This window comes from Sander lucioperca, chromosome 5 (genome assembly GCF_008315115.2).
Source record: "Sander lucioperca isolate FBNREF2018 chromosome 5, SLUC_FBN_1.2, whole genome shotgun sequence".
In the NCBI taxonomy this organism is placed as follows: Eukaryota; Metazoa; Chordata; class Actinopteri; order Perciformes; family Percidae; genus Sander; species Sander lucioperca.
In genome coordinates this window covers 16,752,933-16,775,772 of record NC_050177.1, presented here as the reverse complement: position 1 = coordinate 16,775,772, position 22,840 = coordinate 16,752,933, and the positions used below count along the sequence as shown (strand labels likewise).

The following is a 22,840-nucleotide window of genomic DNA, read 5'->3' as shown; positions in this document are numbered from 1 at the left end:
TATGATAAAAAGTGATATGAAAGTCATTGTATGGTATGTCTAAAAATAAGTCACAAAAGGTCATAGTATAGTATGTCAAAGAAAGTGATAAACTCATAGTACACACTGTTGAACAAAACTTTAAAAGTCATTGTATAGTGTGTCAAGAAAGTGATAAAAAAGTCAAAGTATAGTGTTATATTCGAGGAATCGTAATTCCTTGACAATAGTATGTCGAAAAAGTGTTAAAACAAAGTCACAGTATGTCTAAAAAGTGATCAAAAGTCATAGTATAGTATGTCAAAAAAAATTATAAAGTATAGTGGGTACCTGGGTAGCTCACCTGGTAGAGCAGCCGTGTGCCCTGCTACGCCATGAACCACTACAACTACTATTTCTAGTCACTGTTCCCATTATCTTTATTGTGACTATTATTGTCACTGTTCATCACACCCCCAACCGGCACCGTCAGACACCGCCTACCAAGAGCCTGGGTCTGTCCAAGGTTTCTCCCTAAAAGGGAGTTTTCCACACCACTTAAGGTTTCTTCCAAAAAGGGAGCTTTTCCTCGCCACTGTCGCACTAAATGCTTGCTCTTGGGGGAATTGCTGGAATTGTTGGGTCTTTGTAAGAGTGTGGTCTAGACCTACTCTATCTGTAAAGTGTCTTGCGATAACTCTTGTTATGATTTGATACTATAAATAAAATTGAATTGAATTGAATTTGCTGCATGTCTTCCCCCTCTCTTTCTCCCCTTTCCTGTCTACAGCTGTCCTGTCTATTGAAGGCTAAAATGCCCGAAAAAAAACTAAGAAACTATATTATAGTATGTCGAAAAAAGTGATAATAAAGTGATAGTATAGCATGTCGAAAAAAGTGATAAAAAAGTCATAGTATATTACGTACAAAAAGTGATAAAAAAGTCATAGTATGGTATGTTGAATATAGTAATGAAAAAGTCATAGTATATAATGTCGAAAAAGATCATAGATAGAATGTCGAAAAAAGTGATAAAAAAGTCATAGAATAGTATGTTGAAAACGATCATAGTATAGTATGTCAAAAAGTGATACAAAAAGTCATGGTACAGTATGTCGAAAAAAGTGATACAAAGTCATAGCATGGTATGTTGAAAAAAGTGGCAAAAAGTCATAGTATAGTATGTTAAAAATTGATAAAAAGATCATAGTATGGTATGTCGAAAAAAGTGACAAAAAGGCATAGTATAGTATGTCAAAAAAAGTGATAAAAAGTCATAATATAGTATGTCGAAAGAAGTGATAAAAAGTCATAGTATAGTATGTCGAAAGAAGTCATAGTATAATATGTCGGTTAAAGTGATGAAAAAGTCATAGTACAGTATGTCAAAAAAAGTGAAGAAAAGTCTTTTTCGACATACTATGACTTTTTTATCAATTTATTCAACATACCATACTATGACTTTCTATCACTTTTTTCAACATACTGTACTATGATATTTTAATGGCTTTTTTTGACATACATACATTATGACTATTTTAACATGTTATACTATGACTTTTTTCCACTTTTTCTGACATACTATATTATGACTTTTTTTGACATACTATACTATGACTTTTTAATCACTTTTTTCGACATACTACACTATGACTTGTTAATGACTTTTTTCAATATACTATACAATGAATTTTTATCACTTTTTTTGACATGCTATACTATGACTATTTTTAACATACTATACCATGACTTCTTTATCACTTTTTCGTCATACTATACTATGACTATTTATAACATGTTATACTATCACTTTTTTCGACATACTACACTATGACTTGTTAATGACTTTTTTCAATATACTATACAATGAATTTTTATCACTTTTTTGACATGCTATACTATGACTATTTTTAACATACTATACCATCACTTCTTTATCACTTTTTTCATCATACTATACTATAACTATATACTGTTATACTATGACTTTTTTTGACACACTATACTATGACTATCACTTTTTTTCGACATACTATATATACTATGACTTTATTAAAACTTTTTTCAACATGTTATACTTTCACTATTTTTAACATACTATACTATACCTTTTTTGATATACTATACTATGACTTTTTATCACTTTTTTGACATACTATGACTTTTTTTATTACTTTATTCGACATAACATGTTATACTATGACTTTTTTCGACATAATATACTATGAATTTGTTATCACTTTTGTTGACATACTATACTGTGACTTTTGAATCACTTTTTTTGACATATTATACTATGACTTTTTATCACTTTTTTAGACATAATTTACTATGACTTTTTTTGACATAGTATACAATGACTTTTTTATCACTTATTTTTGACATACTATACTATGACTTTTTAATCACTCTTTTGACATGCTATACTATGATCTTTTTAATGGGTCGACATCCTATACTTTGACTTTTTAATCACTCTTTTGACATGCTATACTATGATCTTTTTAATGACTTTTTTTCGAAATACTATACTATGACTTTTTTATCACTTTTTTCGACATAGTATACTATGACTTTTTTCAACATACTAAACTATAACTTTTTTCGACATACTATACTATGAATTTTTATCACTTTATTCAACATCTATACTATTCATTTTTGATAATTTTTTTTAATAATTTATACTTTTTAATGATCCCCAGTGGGGAAATTACAATTTACTCTGTTTGTTGGAACACACTACACACACGTCTGAAATACACACACATGTTCAGGTCCTATACATTCTGTGTCTTGCCTAAGAGTGGGCGGGAACGGGCGGCTAAAAAAAACCACTGCGGGATCGGGCTGAGCGGCGTGAGGCTTAAAGGAACACGCCGACTTATTGGGACTTTAGCTTATTCACCGTAACCCCCAGAGTTAGATAAGTCCATACATACCCTTCTCATCTCCGTGCGTGTTGTAACTCTCCATCTCCACCGGTAGCTTAGCCTAGCACGGATCTTGAAGGTAATCGTTCCAACTAGCCTACTGCTCCAAATAAGTGACAAAATAACGCCAACATGTTCCTATTTACATGTTGTGATTTGTATAGTCCAGCGTGTACAAATAACAAGGTCACATGATACACAGCCATCTTCTAACCGTATATAAACTGGCCCCGAGCAGAGAGTAGCAATGCTTCGCCTTTCTGAGAATATAGTTCCCAGTTTGTATACGGTTATAAGATGGCTGTGTCTCATGTGACCTTGTTATTTGTACACGCTGTGACTAATAGTCATAGTATAGCATGTCAAAAAAGTGATAAAAAAGCCATAGTATAGTATGTCCCAAAAGTGATAAAAAGGTCAAAGTATAGTATGTCAAAAAAGCCATAGTATATATAGTATGTTGAATAAAGTGAAAAAGTCATAGTACAGTATGTCCAAAAAAAATATAAAAAATCAAATCAAAAAATTGACATGAAAAAAGTCACATTATAGTATGTCGAAAAAAGTGATAAAAAGTCATAGTGTTGTATATTGAATAAAGTGATAACAAAGTATAGTATGTCAAAGAAAGTCTGGAAGAATGTGCAAACTCCACGCAAAAAGGCGCAGCCCCAGACTGGGGATCGAAGCAATGGTCAGAGTCTGTAGTGCCTACTTGAGTAGTGCTAACCAATGAGCAGCCACCATGCCACCAAATATAGTTTTTTGAATACAGTCAAAACATACTATGTCGAAAAAAGCCATTACAAAGTCAGAGTATATTATGTCAAAAATAGTCATGGTATAGTATGTCAAAAAAGTCATAGTATATTATGTCAAAAAAGTGATAAAAAAGTCATAGTATAGTATGTCAAATAAAGTGATAAAAAAGCCATAGTATAGTATGTCCAAAAAGTGATAAAAAAGTCATAGTATAGTTTGTCCAAAAAAGTGATAAAAAAGTTAGAGTATAGCATGTCGAAAAAAGTCATAGTGTAATGTCGAATAAAGTGATAAAAAATTCATAGTGTAGCATATCGCAAAGTATGTCAGAAAAAGTGATAAAAAAGTCATAGTATAGTATGTTGAAAAAAGTCATAAAAAAGTCATAGTATAGTATGTCAAAGAAAGTCTGGAAGAACATCCAAACTCCACACAAAAAGTAAAAGCAATTCCAACCCATTAAAAACAGAAAAAGCCTGAAATAATCACTAAACTTCAACAGTAATTACACAAAAACTGTAAAAGAAGGAATACGTGTGGCTCTTGTCATTTGGAGGCTCACTGAGCCAAATGTATAAGGCAAATTGCTTAAATGACACATTGGCTGAAAGTACACAAGTATATCCAAGTTTTGACGTATAAATGGTGTATGAGAAGTAAGAATTGTGGCCGTGAGAGCGAGTTAAAGAGAAAGTTTTAAGACGATGTTCTCTCTCCTCTGCACTGTAGCTGTGACATCACGAACTCAGCAGACCTTAAAAACGCAGAAAAAGCCTAAAGAAGATCTAAACCTAAACAGTGATAAACACAAAAACTGTAAAAGATATCAAAAAGCTGAATCATTCTAATAGCTGAAGGTTTTGTGAATTGTTTGAATGATGTTTGTAGTATGTTGGAGGAGTAGCATTTCGAAGTGGAAGAAGCCTGAAGAGGATATAAAGATCGCTCTATTGACTTTCAATGTAAAAAGAAAAAAGCTTAATATTTAACAAAAGTATAAATGGCAGAAAAAATATGAATAAAAGTACATATGTCCTTAAAGAGCTGAACATGTTATTTGACTGGTTTTTGTAGCTGAAAGTATGCAGAAGTGGTAGGCGACCGAAAATCGTTGAATCAGCATTCACACAAATATAATTGGACATTACCATTAAGCTGGTAGCCAAGCTCCATTTCATTAACCCTGTACTTCACTTAAATGGAAAACAGGTCCTACATACTGAAATTGAAACACTGAAACAATGTAACCTAAACCGCTAAAAAAAACGTAACTTCTCAGCCCAACCAGGCCAAGTGAGCCTGGTTTCAATTAAGTCGAAATAACACCATATTCTGTCCTACAAACGGTTAACATTCATTTCTTATAACAATGATTACAATGTTTCCTTTACCTTAACCAAGTATGTTTTTGTGGGCTAGGGTTGCTGCCGTGTCTTCCTCCGACCATTGAGACACGTCAGTAAAACCTTGGTAAGCTGGGGGCTTACCTAGACCGCAGCTCCTCTAAACGGATCAGCTGTAGAGGTGTTCACTTTTATCTTAACCAATCAGAAGCGGCCATGAAAATCACGAGCCAATCACTGCATGACATCCCTGTTTTAAACCTGTCTCTCTCTGCTGCTCAGTTGTCATTTCAGGATAAGAGCACAACCCTCCTCCTCCCCTTGCTCCTCCGGTCTTCATCCCTCACGGCTCCTGGGTCCTCCTGGGTCCTCATCCGACGGCGCTTCGCTTTTGGTTTTCAGGCGCCTCGCGCCACCATCAGTGTCTAGACTCCATCGGGGGATTATCTTTCGGCTTTCTACCCCTTTAAAGAATTTATATTTTTTAAATAACGATAGAGTCTAATCTCCAAAGACTGTACATTTCAAATCATGCATATGTACAATAAATCTTTGCATATCTGCAACGAAGTCTCTCCTGATTGAAATTTCCCTTTATCCAGGAAAACTGGTTTTATACTCAACCAGTGAAGTATTTTGTCCCTCACTGCAGACGCCTGCAGAATGTGAAGCTAGAACTCACAGTGGTAATGTGGTGTATCAAACACACAACACAGACATGTCTCAAAGAATAATGTTGAATGTTTAGAAAAATATGGATGGTTTATTTGACCCTACTATAACAAGCAATATGATCCATTTCCATGATGTTCAACTTCTGATGTCAATGGAACACAGTCTACATCCAAATATGAACAGTGGTATATCAGTTAACAACACATTCATTCACTTTTCGTCCTACAAACAGTTTTTCAAAGACACACAGTATAGTATTAATTGATCCCGTCAAATACTTGTTTAAGTGGGTTTCTATTCTGAACTCACAAAACAGTGATGATGTATAGTTGTTCTTTAAGAATCTATTGAAAACAGACAGTCTAATACAAAGTCCATCCAGTACAGACTTGTCCATAATACTGCTTCTAGAATAGCTTATTTACAATCGTCTACTGGAAGCAAAAAAAAAAAAACCTGCCATTGCTTTAAGAACAAAACAAGCTAACTGTCACTATTCAAACTCAACAAATCAAAAACAAAACAATATTTTTTTGATTGTGCTTTGTAACCGACAAAACCACTTCGTTTTTAGAAATGAAACATCTGTCGGAGGCACCAAATAGAAGTGCTAATAACATCCATTTCAATTTCTCTCATTGAGATTCACTAGAGCTATGAGTAGGACAGGGTGTACAAATGGTTGTATTTTATTCATTTATTTATATATTCATAAAGTTATTACAGGCTCAACCTAGTTCATCACCTGTGATGGTGTTGTGTTGCACAACAGAAGTCACAGAGAAGTCAGTCTATGTGTTTAACCATGCAAAGCCCTTTAAGATTCGCCAGAAAAGGTCACAGAATAGATTTGTTGGACAAAGTGGGCCGATAAAGGCTAAAACAGACACAATCAGTGTTTTCTCACTAAACCACACACAGAATGAGGCTGTAGCCTGTGGATGAATAGGGTAATCAAGTGGAAACAATTATAGTGGAAAATAATAGGCAAGTTAGCTGGATAATACCATCCCTCTCTCATCCACGACCCTCTCTGGCTTCAGATCTAACAGGGCCTGTGTATGCAGTGTACAGTGTAACTCGTTTTTCCGGTCTCTCACAGTAAGCTTGTGGATGTTCTTGGTCCTGGAATCTCTGACTTTGCAGGAACTTCAGTCAAAGAAAGTGAAATTGCCACCATCCTACTCTAAAAGAAGGCCAGTGTACCCACGTACCTCTATCATCCCCACCTCTGGCACACAGCAGTGCACCTTCCAGTGCAGTTCAGGTTGTGCTGGCTGCCGTTACACAGTCACCTCAGTCTTGCTGCCTGTGCGGTAGTGCTGCGGCTGCGGCTGCGGCTGCTGCTGCTGCTGCTGCTGCTGCTGCTGGTGATGTGGTGGGATGTAGTGGAGCTGTTCCATAGTGTGAGTCCGTCTGGTGGCAAATGCCTGCCTCTTGGTTGCTGTCTGGTTCATGGCTAAAGTGTTGGAGTGCCCACTGCCTCCCGCTCCCAGAGCCCCGCTGCCACCGCCATTGTTGGAGGCACTGGGATGGGAGTGCATTTTGGTCATCTTGTAGCGGTCCATAAGAGGCGTGGTTGGTACGAACACGTCTGTGTGCGAGATGGCGCGTGACATTGACTTGTCGCTGCCATGAAACCCGCCGGAGATGTTGCTTACCATGCCACGCTTCAGCGACATCATCAGCTTGTCCGGTGACAGCAGAGGATCCTGGGATAGGAGGCGGTCTTGTGAGTACAGCCGATCTTGTGAATAGAGGCGGTCTTGAGAGTAGTGGCGGTCTTTCGAGTAGAGGTGATCCTGTGATAGAAGTCGGTCCTTGGAGTACATGCGGTCCTTGGCGTACAGACGATCTTGGGAGGTGTGGCGGTCCTGTGGGAAAAGACGCTCCTGGGATCGAAGACGTTCAGCAGACAGGAGCTGTTCGTCTGAGAGGATCCGGCCTCCATACGGGGACATACCATTAGAGGACGTGCTGTAGTCTTGCTGTGGGTCTCTCTGCGGGGACAGGACGCGGTCCTGGGACATGGCCCTCTGGACGCGACGGGGCCTCTGCCTTTGTTGAGACTGTTGCTGTGAAGACTGGGACTGGGGAGGGGCCTGGGAGATGGAGGACTGCGGGGGCTGGCTCTGGAGCTGCTGCTGCTGCTGCTGTTCCCGGTGCTGTTGAGCAAAAGATGAATGAGGTGAGTTTATTCACAAGCTGAGGGGGAAAAAGCTCTGCCACCCACCACTGCAGAAATGAAGAGAAATACCAGCTATAGCTTCTAACAAATTCAAATCTGGAGACTCAGAGATAGCACACCTGCTTTGCCTTTTAGAAAAACATGACCTGGTTTAGAGGCCTGCACACTTATGTACCCACCTGGTCTTGAGTCATTTTGAGAACATGCAAGGGAAGAGTGCCTCTTGCTGCCAGGTCGGGCAGGTGGCGCTTACGAGTGTAGTAGTCGTCGACATCTTTATCTGCTGTAGAGGAGACAGGAATAAAATGACAGAATCAAGAGGTGAAGAGGAGATTCAGGGAGTGAAAGCAAAAGAAAACACGGGAAGGTGTTAGAATGCAAGGGGAGAAATTGGATAAAGTGGGATTGGAGAACATTGTACACAATGCCGAGAAAAGTGTTGGCGGACCCATCTGTGTTTCACCTTTCCAAGCTCATGGAGGGGAATAAAAAAATAGAGAGACATAGGAATCACAATCAGACTGTAATACATGCTAGGCACATAACAGCTACACATCCATTTGGGATTCTACAGGCAGCTCTGCTGTAGGGGCAAACTTTTCAAAGGTCATCTGAAACATGGTCATATCATACAGATACGGAGGGAAGCACGCAGGCACCTCATATGTAGTACATGCTGGACAGCTGTCTATGTATTGTTGAATTTATTCATCACTTTCCATTGAGAATGTCCTTGAGTGGATGTGTTATCCCTATTAATGTGTACAAACAACTACAACATGCATTCAGAAGCAGATCAAAAAGACAAGAAAACATTTCCAGAGACAGTAGAGTGTGGGAGTGAATGTATCATCAACTGCATGCCACACAACAAAACACATGCAGAGAGACTTATCTTTGAATACAGAACCACACACATAGTGACGCACATTCACAAGAACTCTGTCAGACATCTTGTCAAAGAGACGAAATGCAGCTCAAATTAAAAAGTGGAAACAATAAGTCCATTGTTGTAAAGATGCACATTCTGTATTCTTTCTGAACACTAGCATGAATGTTTCACCATCATGTCATCCATATGGTGGGATTAAATCATGGAGAGCAGACATCTCCACCTTGTTGAGAATTGGTAGATGACTCTGAGCATGTCTTTTTCAGCAGTGTTCACACCACCTGTCAGGATTACACTCAGCCAAAATCCCCTTCAGCAGCGAGCCACGGCTGCTTGCTGCAAATCGATTCATTATGAGAGATAATAAAAACAAGATGTTCCTTTCTCAAGCATAATAGTCTTCAGGATTTGGGCAGGGCATTGCAAACTCATCAACTATATTGCCACGGAGCGAATGAATAACTTGTGATGTATACTGTCCTGCCCTACAATGGCCTAAATGCTTTTCTTCAGTTTGATACCAATTTGCATTAATAAGCAGTAGCATTCTTCTCTTTTATTATCCCGACAATGAAAACGCTGCTCTATCTTCCCTCCAGCACAATCCAACATGATCTATCAGTGTGCAGACACTAGTTGAGCAACAAAAAGAAACTGCAGAGCCTTTTGTCTATATGCTGCAACAAATAATTTGCTTTGGAAGCAGAAACAAAGTTGGGAAGACTGAAGGACACTGCCTTAGGATATTATGTCTCTTCTGTGGGCTTCCATCTCTGACTAGTTCTTTCATTTGGTTTTGTTTTACAGCCTAAACTATTACGTTACTTCTTCACGCAAAAGGACCGTAATGTTTTTTTGTGTTTTCTCCCAATAACTGAGGACCAGTAAATAGCACTGTATCCTGCAAACCTGTTTTGCAATTTAGTGTGAGGTGGTGTCTGGCAGCTAACAGGGGGAGCCAGTGTGGAGTAAGCCCTGATGGGATGAGTTGTAGATCGTCATCTTTCAATTTGACTGCACGCCAGCAGTGAAGTGGGGCAGTCATGATGAAATTACACAAGCCTTGAGAAATATTTGCGTTCCACTCGGAGAACATCATGAGATGAGACCTCATTACGCAGCAGAAATCCAGCGTAGCACCACTAAATCAATGCGGAGCCGAGTCGGGCACAAGAAGCCGCTTAATGTACTTATACGCTCCAAGAGAAGAATAGTGGCTGCAGCCTTTGAGTGAAGGCAAGGGAAGCATTGAATATCAATGACTCACAGTTTCTTGAGATGACTAGGCTGATTTCATGAAGGATCAGAGTTGAGGAATGGGTATTTTCTGATTCTGTTTCAGGCCCTCTCCATCCACTGAAATGATCAATGGGGAGTTGCAAAGATCTCCAGGCAAATGTGTACGAGGACTTTACTTTCGACTGTTTGATGTCCTTCGTACAACACGCTAATCATTTTCACAGCTGAAACACTTCGGAGCCGTTCAGTAAGTCCCAGTCAGGAGTCAGGAAAGCACACTTAATGCAGTATTTCTGTCATGCAGGGCATCAGGGCAGGGAGCCTACTCTTGCATTAGTGCAGTGAACTTGGACCTACTGAGTTTCTTCAGGGATGAGAAGCGGCTGAGGTCGGCTTTGACGGCCGCCTCATAGGAGGGCGGCAGGTGAGACAGGCTCTGGAAGGAGCGTGAGAAAGACAGGTCGTAGGGCTCCGTCTGCGAGGTCAGGATGCCACTTATCCGATTGTTTTCTGGAGACACATACATACATATACAGACACAGAAGAGGGAAGAGAAAAGACATGGGCAGACTGGCTACTCCTGTCCCCCCACCCCCCCAATAAAAAAAGCTAGCAGGTTTAGATCATTATGGAAGACCACCTGCTGAGGTAGAGAAGGGAAGATTGAGCTGGCGGGCAGGCTGGAGCTTTAGTGTTACAAACATTTCCTGGAGGCAGAGGTACTCTGAACAAATCTCAGAAATGATCTCTTTGGTATGAATTAAGAACCCAGGGTTGGATCTGTGGAAGTATTCTCTTTATTGTGCAAGGAAATTTGGGTTAAACATACTACAAAAAATATAAACCAGAATTTCTTGAGACCTCTTTCAGGTCTAAATAATTCATTGTTGTTGCCAGGGCTGTAGCTATCATTGAGGACACAGAGGACATGTCTCTGGGACTTCAGGCGTTTAATTTACATATTTTCTTTTTTTTTCTTCTCTTTTTTACATGTATACGTTTTTAAGGCTTGTTTTGGCATCAAGTTAGGGTTAGGGTTCACATAGTCTGGATCAATGGAAGAACATTTCCAGGAAAATTGCCTGACATCCTACGCGTGGCTCACAAGCCAGATGTCCCTCACCGCTCTGTGGGTGTTACCGTTCTCAAAATCCCTTCGATACAGGTAACAACAAAGAACTTTGAGCTAGCAAGCTACACGCTGAAAATGTCAAGTTTTAAAGATAATTTGATTGTGCAACAAGGCAGGCCTGCTTGGTTCTTTCCGGAAATGATTGTAAAAATTTACAAAGAATATGTTTAGGCTATTTCCTCTCTAACTGGGACGTTTTGGGACTGATTGGTGGGATTGCTGTGGATGGAGTATACACAGTGATAAACAAGTAAGAGCTAATGAAGTTTAACCATGTATCCAGCTAATTTAAATAGCTCACGTTACTGTATTGTGTCAACAGTTAACTTAATTTAATATTGTATGTGGCGTTTTCTTTTGCGGGGTGCAAATGTTCCACTAAAACAAGTTCCTTCCTGAGACTATTCTGCAGAGCCCCCGTCTCTGAAAATGTATTTTCCTCTTGCCTTTTATTTAACATCATTTACTCAAGAAAAAAGCTTTAGTGAGAGAAATGGTTGCATATCTAAAACTCCAACTTGCTGATGGCAGCGATGGGGGAGTATAGGCGGCCACATCAGGCACTCAGTGAGTGTTTGGTGTGGGACTGACTTGACACGTGGCATGGTTTGACGGGAGGAAACAGCGGTCCAAAAAAGAAAAGAGAGAAAAAAATAAAAACGAGACAACACACCAAACAACAGATGTGTGCTGCAGAGTGACCCTGCTCGGGACAGTGCTGTGATGTGATCTGGGGCTGGGCAGGCAGCAATGCCTGGACTGGCTGCCGCTGATGTGACGTGATATGATGCCAGGAAGACGCACAGGAGGGGGGATGGGGGGAGGGGGGGTTGACTGGACCAAAGCCCTCTTTTATTTTCTCTTTATCTCCCTTCCTCACATGCACGCACACAAACATCTGCAGTCTGTCCCATTCACCACCATCTTCCTTGCTCTGTCAATCTTATCTTTCCTACCATGCTGCCACCCACTTTCCTTCGCTCCTTAATTCTTTCTTGTCCATTCAGTATTCCCCTCTCTCTCATTTTATTTCTCGCTCCTGCTCTATCTCGCCCTCCCCAGTGGGCTGTGAGTCTGTCACGCAGTGCAGAGCAGCGGGCATGGGTGCGGCTCCACACCAGCCTCCAATGGAAAGATAAAAATAGGGCTTTAGTAACTGCTGCAGGATGGAGAGAAGGAAAGGAAAGAGGAAAAAGAGATGGAGATTAGAGAATCTAAAAGGAAAAAGGAGACTGAAATACAAGAAGGAAAGAATATAGTGGGATGAAAGGAGGAGGGGAGCTTGGGAGAATAGGACGGAGGGGTGGTGGCAGGGCCGGGCGACAGCAGGGGGTCCTGGGAGAGATCTGTGACGGGACTGTCTGCCACACTGCATCAATAAGGGGAGAATTGACTTTGGCATGCTGTTAGCTATCTCAACAGCAAACATTTCACTGCTTCATCACGATGGACAGTACAACCACACAGACCTGACTCAAGTAGTCTTTGCAAATCTTAGCTTAAACTTGTTTTTTTAAAGGATCTTAGGAAGTCTGGAGTTATTTTTCTTATTACCAACAAATGCAATGAAAAGACCAAAACCAACGATTCATTGATTGGTAGTGTCTCTCTACTGTGCATGGTGCACCGGGGGACATGTTCCTGCATCAAGATGAACATGGACACATACACCTGTCCTCATAACCAGACTGAATGAATTCATTCTGCCTGGCACTTGTGGGAAGGAGGGTTTAACCTCTGATCTAAGCTCTGATTGGTCAACTGTTTTCCCATCCAGTACAAATGTCCGTCAGTAAGCACCACGACAGAACTATGTAAATCTATGAACAGAAGATGTGGTCGGTTCTTCAAAGGTCTGGAATCAGGCTAATATATGCATTTCTGCTGCCATTATTATTCACTTGTGCATCAAATGTGTATTCATCCACTGCTAAAAAAAAGTCCCCAACAAATTGACTATTTCCCCTTTATTTAAAAAAAAAAAACGAGGTTAGTTTTTTCCAAAGATTGAAGTCTTCAGTAGGAACCAGTGGGCTTGGGTCTAAGTGCCACAGACAGGGTGGGAAGTTAAAAAGTAGAAATGGTTGGTTTTGGTCTTTTTTTGGGAATAGTTTGAAAATAAGAAAACTATATAATAACACAAATTATACTTTGTTGCACATTTACATGAAATCACATGAATTGACTTTCATATGCTTTCATGAGTCAAAAGGATTCTGGATACTTTCTTTGTCCCACATGACAAACTAAGACACATTTTCTTGTTGAAGTAGGTTCAAACAAACTTATTATTTTTAGCAAATGGTACTTAAATCAGGTCTGAAAACACAGGAAGACACAAACGCTGGGGTTGGTTTGTGGTGTAGGTGAACACAAATGTGTGCTGGAATGTAATGAATGACTTTTACACTAAGTGTATGACTTACCACGTCTCAATGATCGGTGAGCTACCAAACCCAAGTGAAAAACAAATATTTCAGAGACACGTTGATGGTGAGCAAAACAGAACCTACAAAGACCTACTCCATATTCAGCATGGCTAGTAAATAAATAATGAAATCAACACTACTTCCAGAGGCAGTTATGTACACTCGTGTTTATGATTATGCATTTTCTGTGATTTGCAGCTGTAACTCCTGGCTGTTTCAGTCAAAACCTGTTGGGGGGATTTTTCATATTTTCCATAGATCTCCAAGGCATTTCTCTAAAGTTGTGGTTTGCTTATCTGTGTGTGTGTGTGTGTGTGCGTGTGTGTGTGTGTGTGTGTGTGTGTGTGTGTGTGTGTGTGTGTGCGTGTGTGTGTGTGTGTGTGTGTGTGTGCGTGTGAAATGGACTACATGGACAATTATGTCCATTAGGAAGAGGCCATTCTGGCTGCAGAAGTCAAGCATAGCCCTGAATGCCTGAGAGCAAGCAAGCCATGTGTAATATTTGTGGTTGAAACAAACAAAATATAAATCAAATGGCAACATAAGAGTGATTTAATTAATATAGAAGGTAGTGAATATTCTGCTAATGGCATCTTATCTCTGCTGTCCTTCCTCTCTCCAGCCTCCAGCTTGCTTCCTTACGCAACTGCTAGTCTCCACATCGGCCGGTCTGTGACCCCGGGCAAGACCTCGCCTCGCTCAACAACTGTTCAAACAAACAGCTGCATGACGTCAGCAATAAAAAACGATTCACGCTGATGCTCCTGTGAGGCTATGGTGATAACTTTCACACGCTCTGTCAACCAGAGGACATGATGACCTCGACAGAACATTAACTTGATCCTCCGCCAATTGTATTCCCTTTCAAAAAGAGATGGACGGCGACTGCGGCCTGATCCCACTCACAGAAAGATGTTCATGACTATGGGATGTGACACGTCTATGATACAATCTTTAACGAAAGAGCCTAATTTTAATAACGGAATGGCTTCGCAGTGGGGTGAATTGAAGAGAGGACCATGTCAAGGGGCTTTTCACACATCCATGTCAAGCACTAAATTCAAGTCAATGCCTTGGTGGCCCAGGTGTCATCACAAACACTGAACTCAGCTGTGAATTCACTTGAATATTCCCACTGCCCCTAGTGTGTCTTACCATTCTTAGGTGTACGTGTAGGGCTACCTAGAGCCACATGGTTATAGTTGTGCTGATGGGTACCTGCAATGACAAAAGCAATGAACATCTTGTTCAGTGTCCATGAGGAATGCTCTGTATCAGCTCACATACAAACTGTTAGCAGTGGGACGGGGACAGTCAAAGAGATAATTCACCAATTTTGATGTATGCTTTTCACATAATTCACACAATACAGATTGATGTACAGAAATTTGAATTGACTTTTATAGTATACTCAAGTCACGAAGCCAATATCAATATTCTGTTGCTGATTAACTTATTGAGTGGGTGAAGTATCCCTTTAAGTTCCTCAAATTAAGTGAAAGGACATAAAAAGAAATGAGAGACATTATGGGATGAGTGAAACTGCAGTTGTTGTAGTCCGCTCAGTGTTACCCTGCAAAACATGTTCACATCAATCAGAATCCAGAAAGTCAGAGATTACAAACACACAAAACCAGAGCTGTATAACATTGATCCCATCCTGTTCTGGAACACACTCCCATGCTCTCTGGGAAATGTATTACTTGAGAGTAAAGACACACAGACTACAGTAATCGGTGCATTCATCATGAAAAGATGCCTCAAAAACAATTTAATTTAAGAAACCACAAGCCAACAACAACAAAACATTTTTATCACCTTGACAACACACAAACAGCACTCAAAATATCACCTCATATTCATAAACGTCAAGTAAAGAAAGGAATCTACCAAAACGACAACACATGGCAGCACACACAGATGCTTTGCTAATCTAGTTACAAAGTGGAACGTAGAAGTATTATTGTGCCAGCGTTTTTTGTTTGCAGACACATCCTCACCTGACACAAGCACACACACACATACACACACAAACACACACACACACACACACACACACACACACACACACACACACACACACACACACCCTTCGTTTTTCTGACAGTCGCTGTAAAATGTTTTCTTATAATGATCTTCAACATAGAAGCATGGGAGTCTCCCACTAATGCAACAATGCTATAGGTTAACGTTATGACCATCACTTTTAGGTATAAGGTAGGTATATTAGGAATTTCTTAGTTCCTAAGAAATTATGTTTTGTCAGTCAGGCACAATACCCATGAGCCTCAGCAACTATTGCTTTGCAGAATAGGTCAGAAGCTCGTCAGAGGCGTAAATCAGATGAACTTAATTGTAGATGTGATCCAGAATCCAAAAGTCAATTTATTTACCATGCAAATTATCTCCAGCTTCCGCACAGAACAGAATTTAAACCCCGTGGGTGGATGTTTCTTATCCAAATGCACCTTGGGAGATGTAGTTATCTTCTCACCTCAAGCTTTTACCTTGCACTTATACACCTGCAATCAGAATGTTTCAACTGAAACAACATTTGGGTGGAAAAGATCCCTCTTGACCATTGAAACCGTAGTTTGACAAACCAAATCTGAATCTCAGCTGTAAAGCATGTATATTCTCTGTAAGTTATGTGCAGTGATTTTTGCTGTTGCTTTTGTTTGCATGTGTTTCTGAATGTGCTGATGTTTTACTTATATGCAGTATTTTTTTGTGACAGTTTTTTTGTTGCAGTCAACGATACAATTCTTTAAACATTTACACACTCTGTCCCTTGTTTCTCTGGCTCTCTGTGTGCATGAATATGGTCTAATCAGCAGTAGCAGTCTTCTGTGTTGTCATCTGGGAACGCAGAGCCATTTTAATTTCAAACTCAGAGAATAAACAACAGTTCAGCCAATCATCTCTCCATCCTACTGTGCAGGAGTGCTTGTGTTTGACAGGGAATATGATGCAGTGGTACAGAGCTCGGCTGGGCACCGCAGTGTGGAGGTGCTTTAGTTGAAAGATGGGCCCTTTACAGAGCCCATTGTACTGAGAAAGCTGATGAATGACAGCTATTCTCAGGATTGCGTAGGGCAGTGTGTGTGTGTGTGTGTGTGTGTGGGTGGGTGGTTTTGTACGTTTGTAAGTGAGGAGGAGGCAGCGATAGATGGAGACCCCGTCGTAGAGTGTTGCTGTCGCGACACGTTCATTTGCTGTCTACTGCTGTGCCTGTTTAAAAATGCATTAAAGCCAACTACTGAAACAGTCATTTACATCTGTCACAGGAGTGAAGGAGGAGGGGGAGGCCCGCTGTTCTCACATTATGGGTTTCAATATTTACTCAAGCAATGGAGATAGATGGGATATGTCTTCTGTGTGCTCCTTCACTGGCTTTCTCTTTTTTCATATAAATGCCTAACAGTGATTGTCACAGAAGAGTTGTTTTGAAAAGGGGGAAACTCAAAGTGATCTGAGACTGTCTCACTATCTGTGTAACAAGAGTAATTGAACCTATAGCCAGGATGTAAAAGCTTTTACAAACTGTCCCTTTGACATAAAGAAGGTGCCACAGAACAAAAAAACACAGAAAGTGTTTCCAACAGAAAGAAACTAATGCTCAAAGTGCTGAAAATGTAGTTTACATTAGGTCTGTTCACACAATATGTCATTGTCTGTGGACGGATGGGGTAAATGTGAAGGGTCTTTTTGTTATTTAACAACTCTTGCACGTCCGTCATTTCTAAAGTAAAAATCCTAGAACAAATGATGAGTAGAAACATTTAAAAATCTTTCCTCTTCAAAAATATAAGTGCAAGTTTTACAGACTACATTTAAAATTCCTGTGTGACACCACCTACAGATATAATTATCATTTTTGATATAATGTATGAATACTTAATGAACTGCTCAATTCACTTAGTTCACAAGGCCAGAGCACATGAACGCAACAAAGTTTTAAGTTTCAGCAAGTTTTTCTTTTCCAACCCTCCTACCTAATAGCTTTATATACTAGTAATAGATAAATAGTTGGAGCAAATGTCACTTAATTATTGTAATGGGTTACGTTTACTGGCACAGTTTTCCCAGAATAGGATGTTTGACAGTCCAATACTGCAGAGAAGTCATAGGATTGTTAATCCTGTGTCCCACACACTTGGACTAGGTTAGCTTTTGTACCTATTACAAAAAGCTAATTGTTTTCATAGTCTTTCCCTAACCTGAACAAAGTGCTTTGGGCTGCCTAAACAACCATAACAGTGTAAATCATGCTTCAACTGACAGGAGCGGCTGTTGTGGGAAAAGAAATGAAACATATGGAGCTCAGCGCAAATTCTTTCAGGAAGACTTCTAAAACATAATCACTTTCTCTCTCCTCTAAACGGATGTAGAGGTGTTCACTTTTATCTTAACCAATCAGAAGCGGCCATGAAAATCACGAGCCAATCACTGCATGACATCCCTGTTTTAAACCTGTCTCTCTCTGCTGCTCAGTTGTCATTTCAGGATAAGAGCACAACCCTCCTCCTCCCCTTGCTCCTCCGGTCTTCATCACACACGGCTCCTGGGTCCTCATCCGGCAGGCCACTACCGACGGCTCTTCGGTTTTGGTTTCCAGGCTCCTCGCGCCACCATCAGTGTCTAGACTCCATCGGGGAATTATCTTTTGGCTTTCTACCCCTTTAAAAAATGTAAATAACGATGGAGTCTAATCTCCAAAGACTGTACATTTCAAATCATGCATATGTACAATAAATCTTTGCATATCTGCAACGAAGTCTCTCCTGATTGAAATACATTTCTTGCTATGCTGATAAAAAAACATTTTAGGCAGCATCACGCTTCCAACAAAACCGATATGCTAATGCAGATCAGTTACTACTGTACATGCTGTTTTTTTTAACACAGGGTTGAGATGTCATTACAGTCATGGTATAAATACAAAGGCTGATCTGCTGTGATGTCGTTCATTCCAAACAGGTATCTTCACGTGCAGCCTACAGCCAGTAAACATATAAGGAATTACTTCTACAGCAAAAGGAAAATCACTCCACAGGATTATCCCCAATATATTGAAAGAAGACTATAAAATGATGCACAATATTTATCCCCCTAAAGCCTGATTTATGGTTGTGCGGAGGCTCCATGCAGAGCTTTCGCCGGAGCCTATGTAAGTGGCCTCATGTTTATACTTGTGCATTGGTGTGTGCCTCGAGCCGGCATTTGTGTGTGTGTGTGTGTGTGTGTGGTAGAGCGAGGGAGAAAGTGAGTGACGGCGATTAGCTTTGGAGCGAGTACCGACTCTGAAGTCATAGTGAGAGGAACAAAGTGTCTCCCCTGTTCTTTCTGACCACGGTGAGAAATCTGGAGCAGGAAAAGTTAACCCTCTCCTTGATTTCATGTTGTTTATGGAGAAGGAGAAGCAGGAAATGAGTCGGGGGGGAAATGCAACGCTACCAAGCCATGGCCACTGTGTATTTAAGTACCTTTCTTATCAGGTTTATTTATGTTATGTCATCATTATGTAAGGTTGTAATGCTCATTGAAAGGAAATGACTTTGCCTTGTTTATATATTTCTTTAAGTACAATGCCGAACTGTTCTACATTTGTTTGTATCACATGATATTTGTGAAAATATCCAAATAAAGTTGTAAAAAAAATAAAAACGTCCAGCCTACACTATGTATCAGGCAGTACTGGACATGTCGTCAGTCCAGCGCCAGGCATGTACAAGTATGTGAAGAGTACTTAAGTCAACCCGATATTTGAATTATTATTATGAGAATCTATAAACTGTGACATGCTACTGGAAAATAGTTGATCCGCTAATTCTGCAACTTGTAGCTTCTCTAAAACCACAGAAAGACAAACTTCACAAAAAGAAAAAAGAAGTCAGAACTGGCCTCAGGATGCTGCGGCACCATTAGGAGGAATAAGAGATTCCATGTTTCCTTCATCCCAAGTGCTATTGATGTGCTTAATAGCAAATAGCACTCTGGCTGCATTCCTTGTACTTCCCTTGCACTCTTGTACATGTGTACTTGCACACGTCTGAATTTCCATTTCCCTGCTCTAGCTCTGTGATCGATTGTGTTTCTGTGTCAATGTTGTCTTCGTGTATTCTGTTTCATGTGAATCCTGGTTGCAAAACACACTTCCCCTCATTCTCCCAGAGTTGATCATTAGCAGGTATTATCAGCACAGCTCCCCGTCTTTCACCAAAAAGTACGGTTAGAGAACCCTGACTCGGACCGATTCTGTACAATGTTCTTGATCTCTGAGAAGTTTTGTCTCAATCTGGTGATTCAAGCCTGGTCTAAGGGGTCCAGAGGGACGGGCCAAGCTGAATGGCCCACTGAGAACAAGCACAGGAAGAGTCTAGCTCATTAAGAACCTGGAAAGCCATGTTCAGTGATCCCTCCGTAATCTGGGACCAATTAACCGCATTGAGGAAACAGTCCCAGTACAACCAGCAACCCTAACCTCTCAGAGCCATGCAGCTGCTTATCGTCTCCGGCCAGCCCACCATGCCTCTGCCCTTCTCCCCTCTTTGAGCTGACATTGCCAAATAACCTCCACACGGCGTGTTAACATGAAGCAGCTCGAGAAAATATGTCGATGATGAAAGGAGCTTACAGTGAGGGTGGGACCCCCTGGATACACTGCTGTCCATTAGTCAAGCCAGTGCTGTTATACAGTGGACTGATTGAGTATGATTGACATGTTTTCCAGATCGTTGGGTTACACAGGGCCCTTATTTGAATTGCTAAATGGATGTTTTTCTGTCAGTATGTTGATGACGCAGCTGTGTGTTTGCCAGATTTAATGTCTGAATCAAGCATATATCTATGATGGGTGGGCCACAGACACATTATTCCGGATACAGTCGCCCTCACCTCCGCAACAAGATTAGTCACATTAAATTTCCCTTGGCTTATAACCGATCTCTGGAGAATACCTCCTTGGCAAGTTTGCATCCAGATGGCACACAAGTGACTCAGTAATCTGACATTTGGCGTGGCATTTTGTTTCATATCACACTTCCAAACATCACATCCCTGTACAGCACACAGGGGAGGCAAGAGATGGCATGCTGAGCCGGCCACAAGACACCTTGAATTCAGTGCCTCACATGCTCAGAGCTATCCTGGAAACCATCAGAACATTGATTTCTACGAATTAGCATTCTGTTCAACAGCCACATCATGATATCCAGTTCGCTCTCTCTAAATTATTTGTGTGTGTGAGTGTGTTTGGCCACTCTTTTGTGTTTCTATGAATAGGGAAGTCTTTCAGAGAGTTGAAATGAAGCAAATCTCCGTGACAACTACAAGGGAGCAAACAAACGTAACATACAAACAAACAAGCAAGCACATCAGAGTATTTGCTTAATCAACTGAGCAACCTCCAGGTGTGAGCTCCCACATGTCAGACCCAATACAAACACTGAGTAAGTGCATTGAACAAATCAACGATTGGATGTGCCAGAACTATCTTAAATCAAACGAAGAAAACACTAAGGTAGTTGTTTTCGGAGCCAAAGAGGAACGATTAAAAGTCAGCACAGCTTCAATCGGCAATGTTAAAAACAACAGACAAAGCCAATAATCTTGGTGTAGTCATGGATTTAGACCTGAATTTCAACAGCCACATTAAGACAATTATAAAGTTAGCCTTTTATCACCTTAATAATATATCAAGGGTTAAAGGACTTATGTCTCAGCAGGACTTGGAAAAACGTCCATGATTTTATCTTCATAAAATTTTTATTATAACTAATATAACATTTTATCTTCGAATACTGTAACGGTGTCTTTACAGGTCTCCCTAAAAAAATCAATCAGACAGCTGCAGCTGATTCAGAACGCTGCTGCTCCAGTCCTCACTAACACCAAGAAAGTAGATCACATCAGTCCAGTTCTGAAGTCTTTACACTGACTTGCTGTCTCTCAGAGAATTGGTTTCTAAATAGTACGGTTTGTTAAGCACTGAACGTTTTATTTCTGATCAGCTGCTCCATTCTGAACCCTCCAGACCTCTCAGGTGGTCTGGGTCAGCTCTGCTTTCTGTCAGAGTCAGAACTAAACATGGAGAAGCAGTGTTCACTTTCTATGCTCCACAGATCTGGAAATAACTCCCAGATAACTGCTGCAGCTCTCACTTCTTTTAAATCAACGCTGAAGACTTTTTCTAAGTAATTGTTCATTTCTTACACTGCACTGTAACTTTTATTCTTGTATTTCATACATGTCTGTCTATTTATATTTGATCTGTTTTAATATTCTCTTTAACAAATGTTTTTTTAACTGACTTTAACTGCTCTTTAATGCTGTTTTTATGTAAAGCACTTTGAATTGCCTTGTTGCTGAAATGTGCTGTACAAATAAAGCTGCCTTGCCTTGATAAGTATTAAAATGATGTGCATCACATGCTATGGCCTTACAGTCACAAGGATGCAATATTATTGACCACCGTTTGGAGATACGTGTTACATAGCACTCTCCACCACCATCATCAAAACACCTGTGCACTTGGCCAGTGAAGTGGGTGTGCTTGTCGGATTGTCGGTTACAGAAAATGACTAAATCTGTTGGATGCACAATTCTGACTTTATGTTGGTGTTCCCTTTCATTTGTCACCAATGTGTACTTACTATACACAATTTATTTCCTAAAGTTGGGGGGGTGATATGTAACCTGAGCTTCATACTTTTACTTTTAAAAGAATTTTATAAGAAAGAAGAAAACCCTGCAGCAGCGTATGCCCCAGATGTAAGCTAGCAAGCTGTAAGTAGACATGGTAGAAACCGTGGTGGACACAGACAGACTACAAAACACTGACAATACAGACAGACAGGCACAACTTAATGGAAACCCTAAAGGCTTGGTATCTCTCAACAGCATAGAGGGTGGGTGGGTGGGGGGGGAGCAGAAATACAGTGGACGCAGGATAAACTGACACAGACAGCAGATAAGAGAAGGAAAAGTATGAAAAAGGAGGCTGTGGTGGGGCAGTGGGATGAAAAGAGGAGAGAAACATGGGCCAGTGATCACAAGGCAGCACCCCCCCGCCCCCACCACTCCAGACTGCACACTGCCCACCTCAGATCTATTAGAGAGCTGTGCTGCTCTCTAAAACCCACAGCCCTGCCATCCCATTAGCCCTGCCAAGTGGAGCCACTGGAGTTCTGAAAGGCCCAGAGGAGGGGGTGGTGGGGGTGGAGGTGGTGGGGGTCCAGAGTGCACTGTGCATGTGTGTGACAGAAATGAATGCGGATATCTCTGTCCT

The 22,840-nt window shown here is 40.6% G+C and overlaps 1 protein-coding gene across 8 annotated transcripts in view; it reads right to left on the bottom strand.

Moving 5' to 3' along the window:
• Nucleotides 1-5,732: 5,732 nt before the first annotated feature.
• LOC116067480 (protein shisa-6) overlaps nucleotides 5,733-22,840 on the bottom strand; it is a 75,888-nt gene continuing 58,780 nt past the window's right edge. For 2 of the 8 annotated variants that reach the window (XM_031323922.2, XM_031323923.2), the window contains 5 exons: nucleotides 14,707-14,769; nucleotides 13,549-13,569; nucleotides 10,348-10,500; nucleotides 8,039-8,142; nucleotides 5,733-7,836 (listed from right to left, as the gene is read on the bottom strand). In XM_031323922.2, coding sequence (XP_031179782.1) covers nucleotides 6,955-7,836; nucleotides 8,039-8,142; nucleotides 10,348-10,500; nucleotides 13,549-13,569; nucleotides 14,707-14,769 — 1,223 coding nt within the window. In that variant the 3' untranslated portion in view covers nucleotides 5,733-6,954. The remainder of the gene's footprint in view (nucleotides 7,837-8,038; nucleotides 8,143-10,347; nucleotides 10,501-13,548; nucleotides 13,570-14,706; nucleotides 14,770-22,840) is intronic. The other 6 variants (XM_031323924.2, XM_031323926.2, XM_036001320.1 and 3 more) reach the window with 4 other exon arrangements.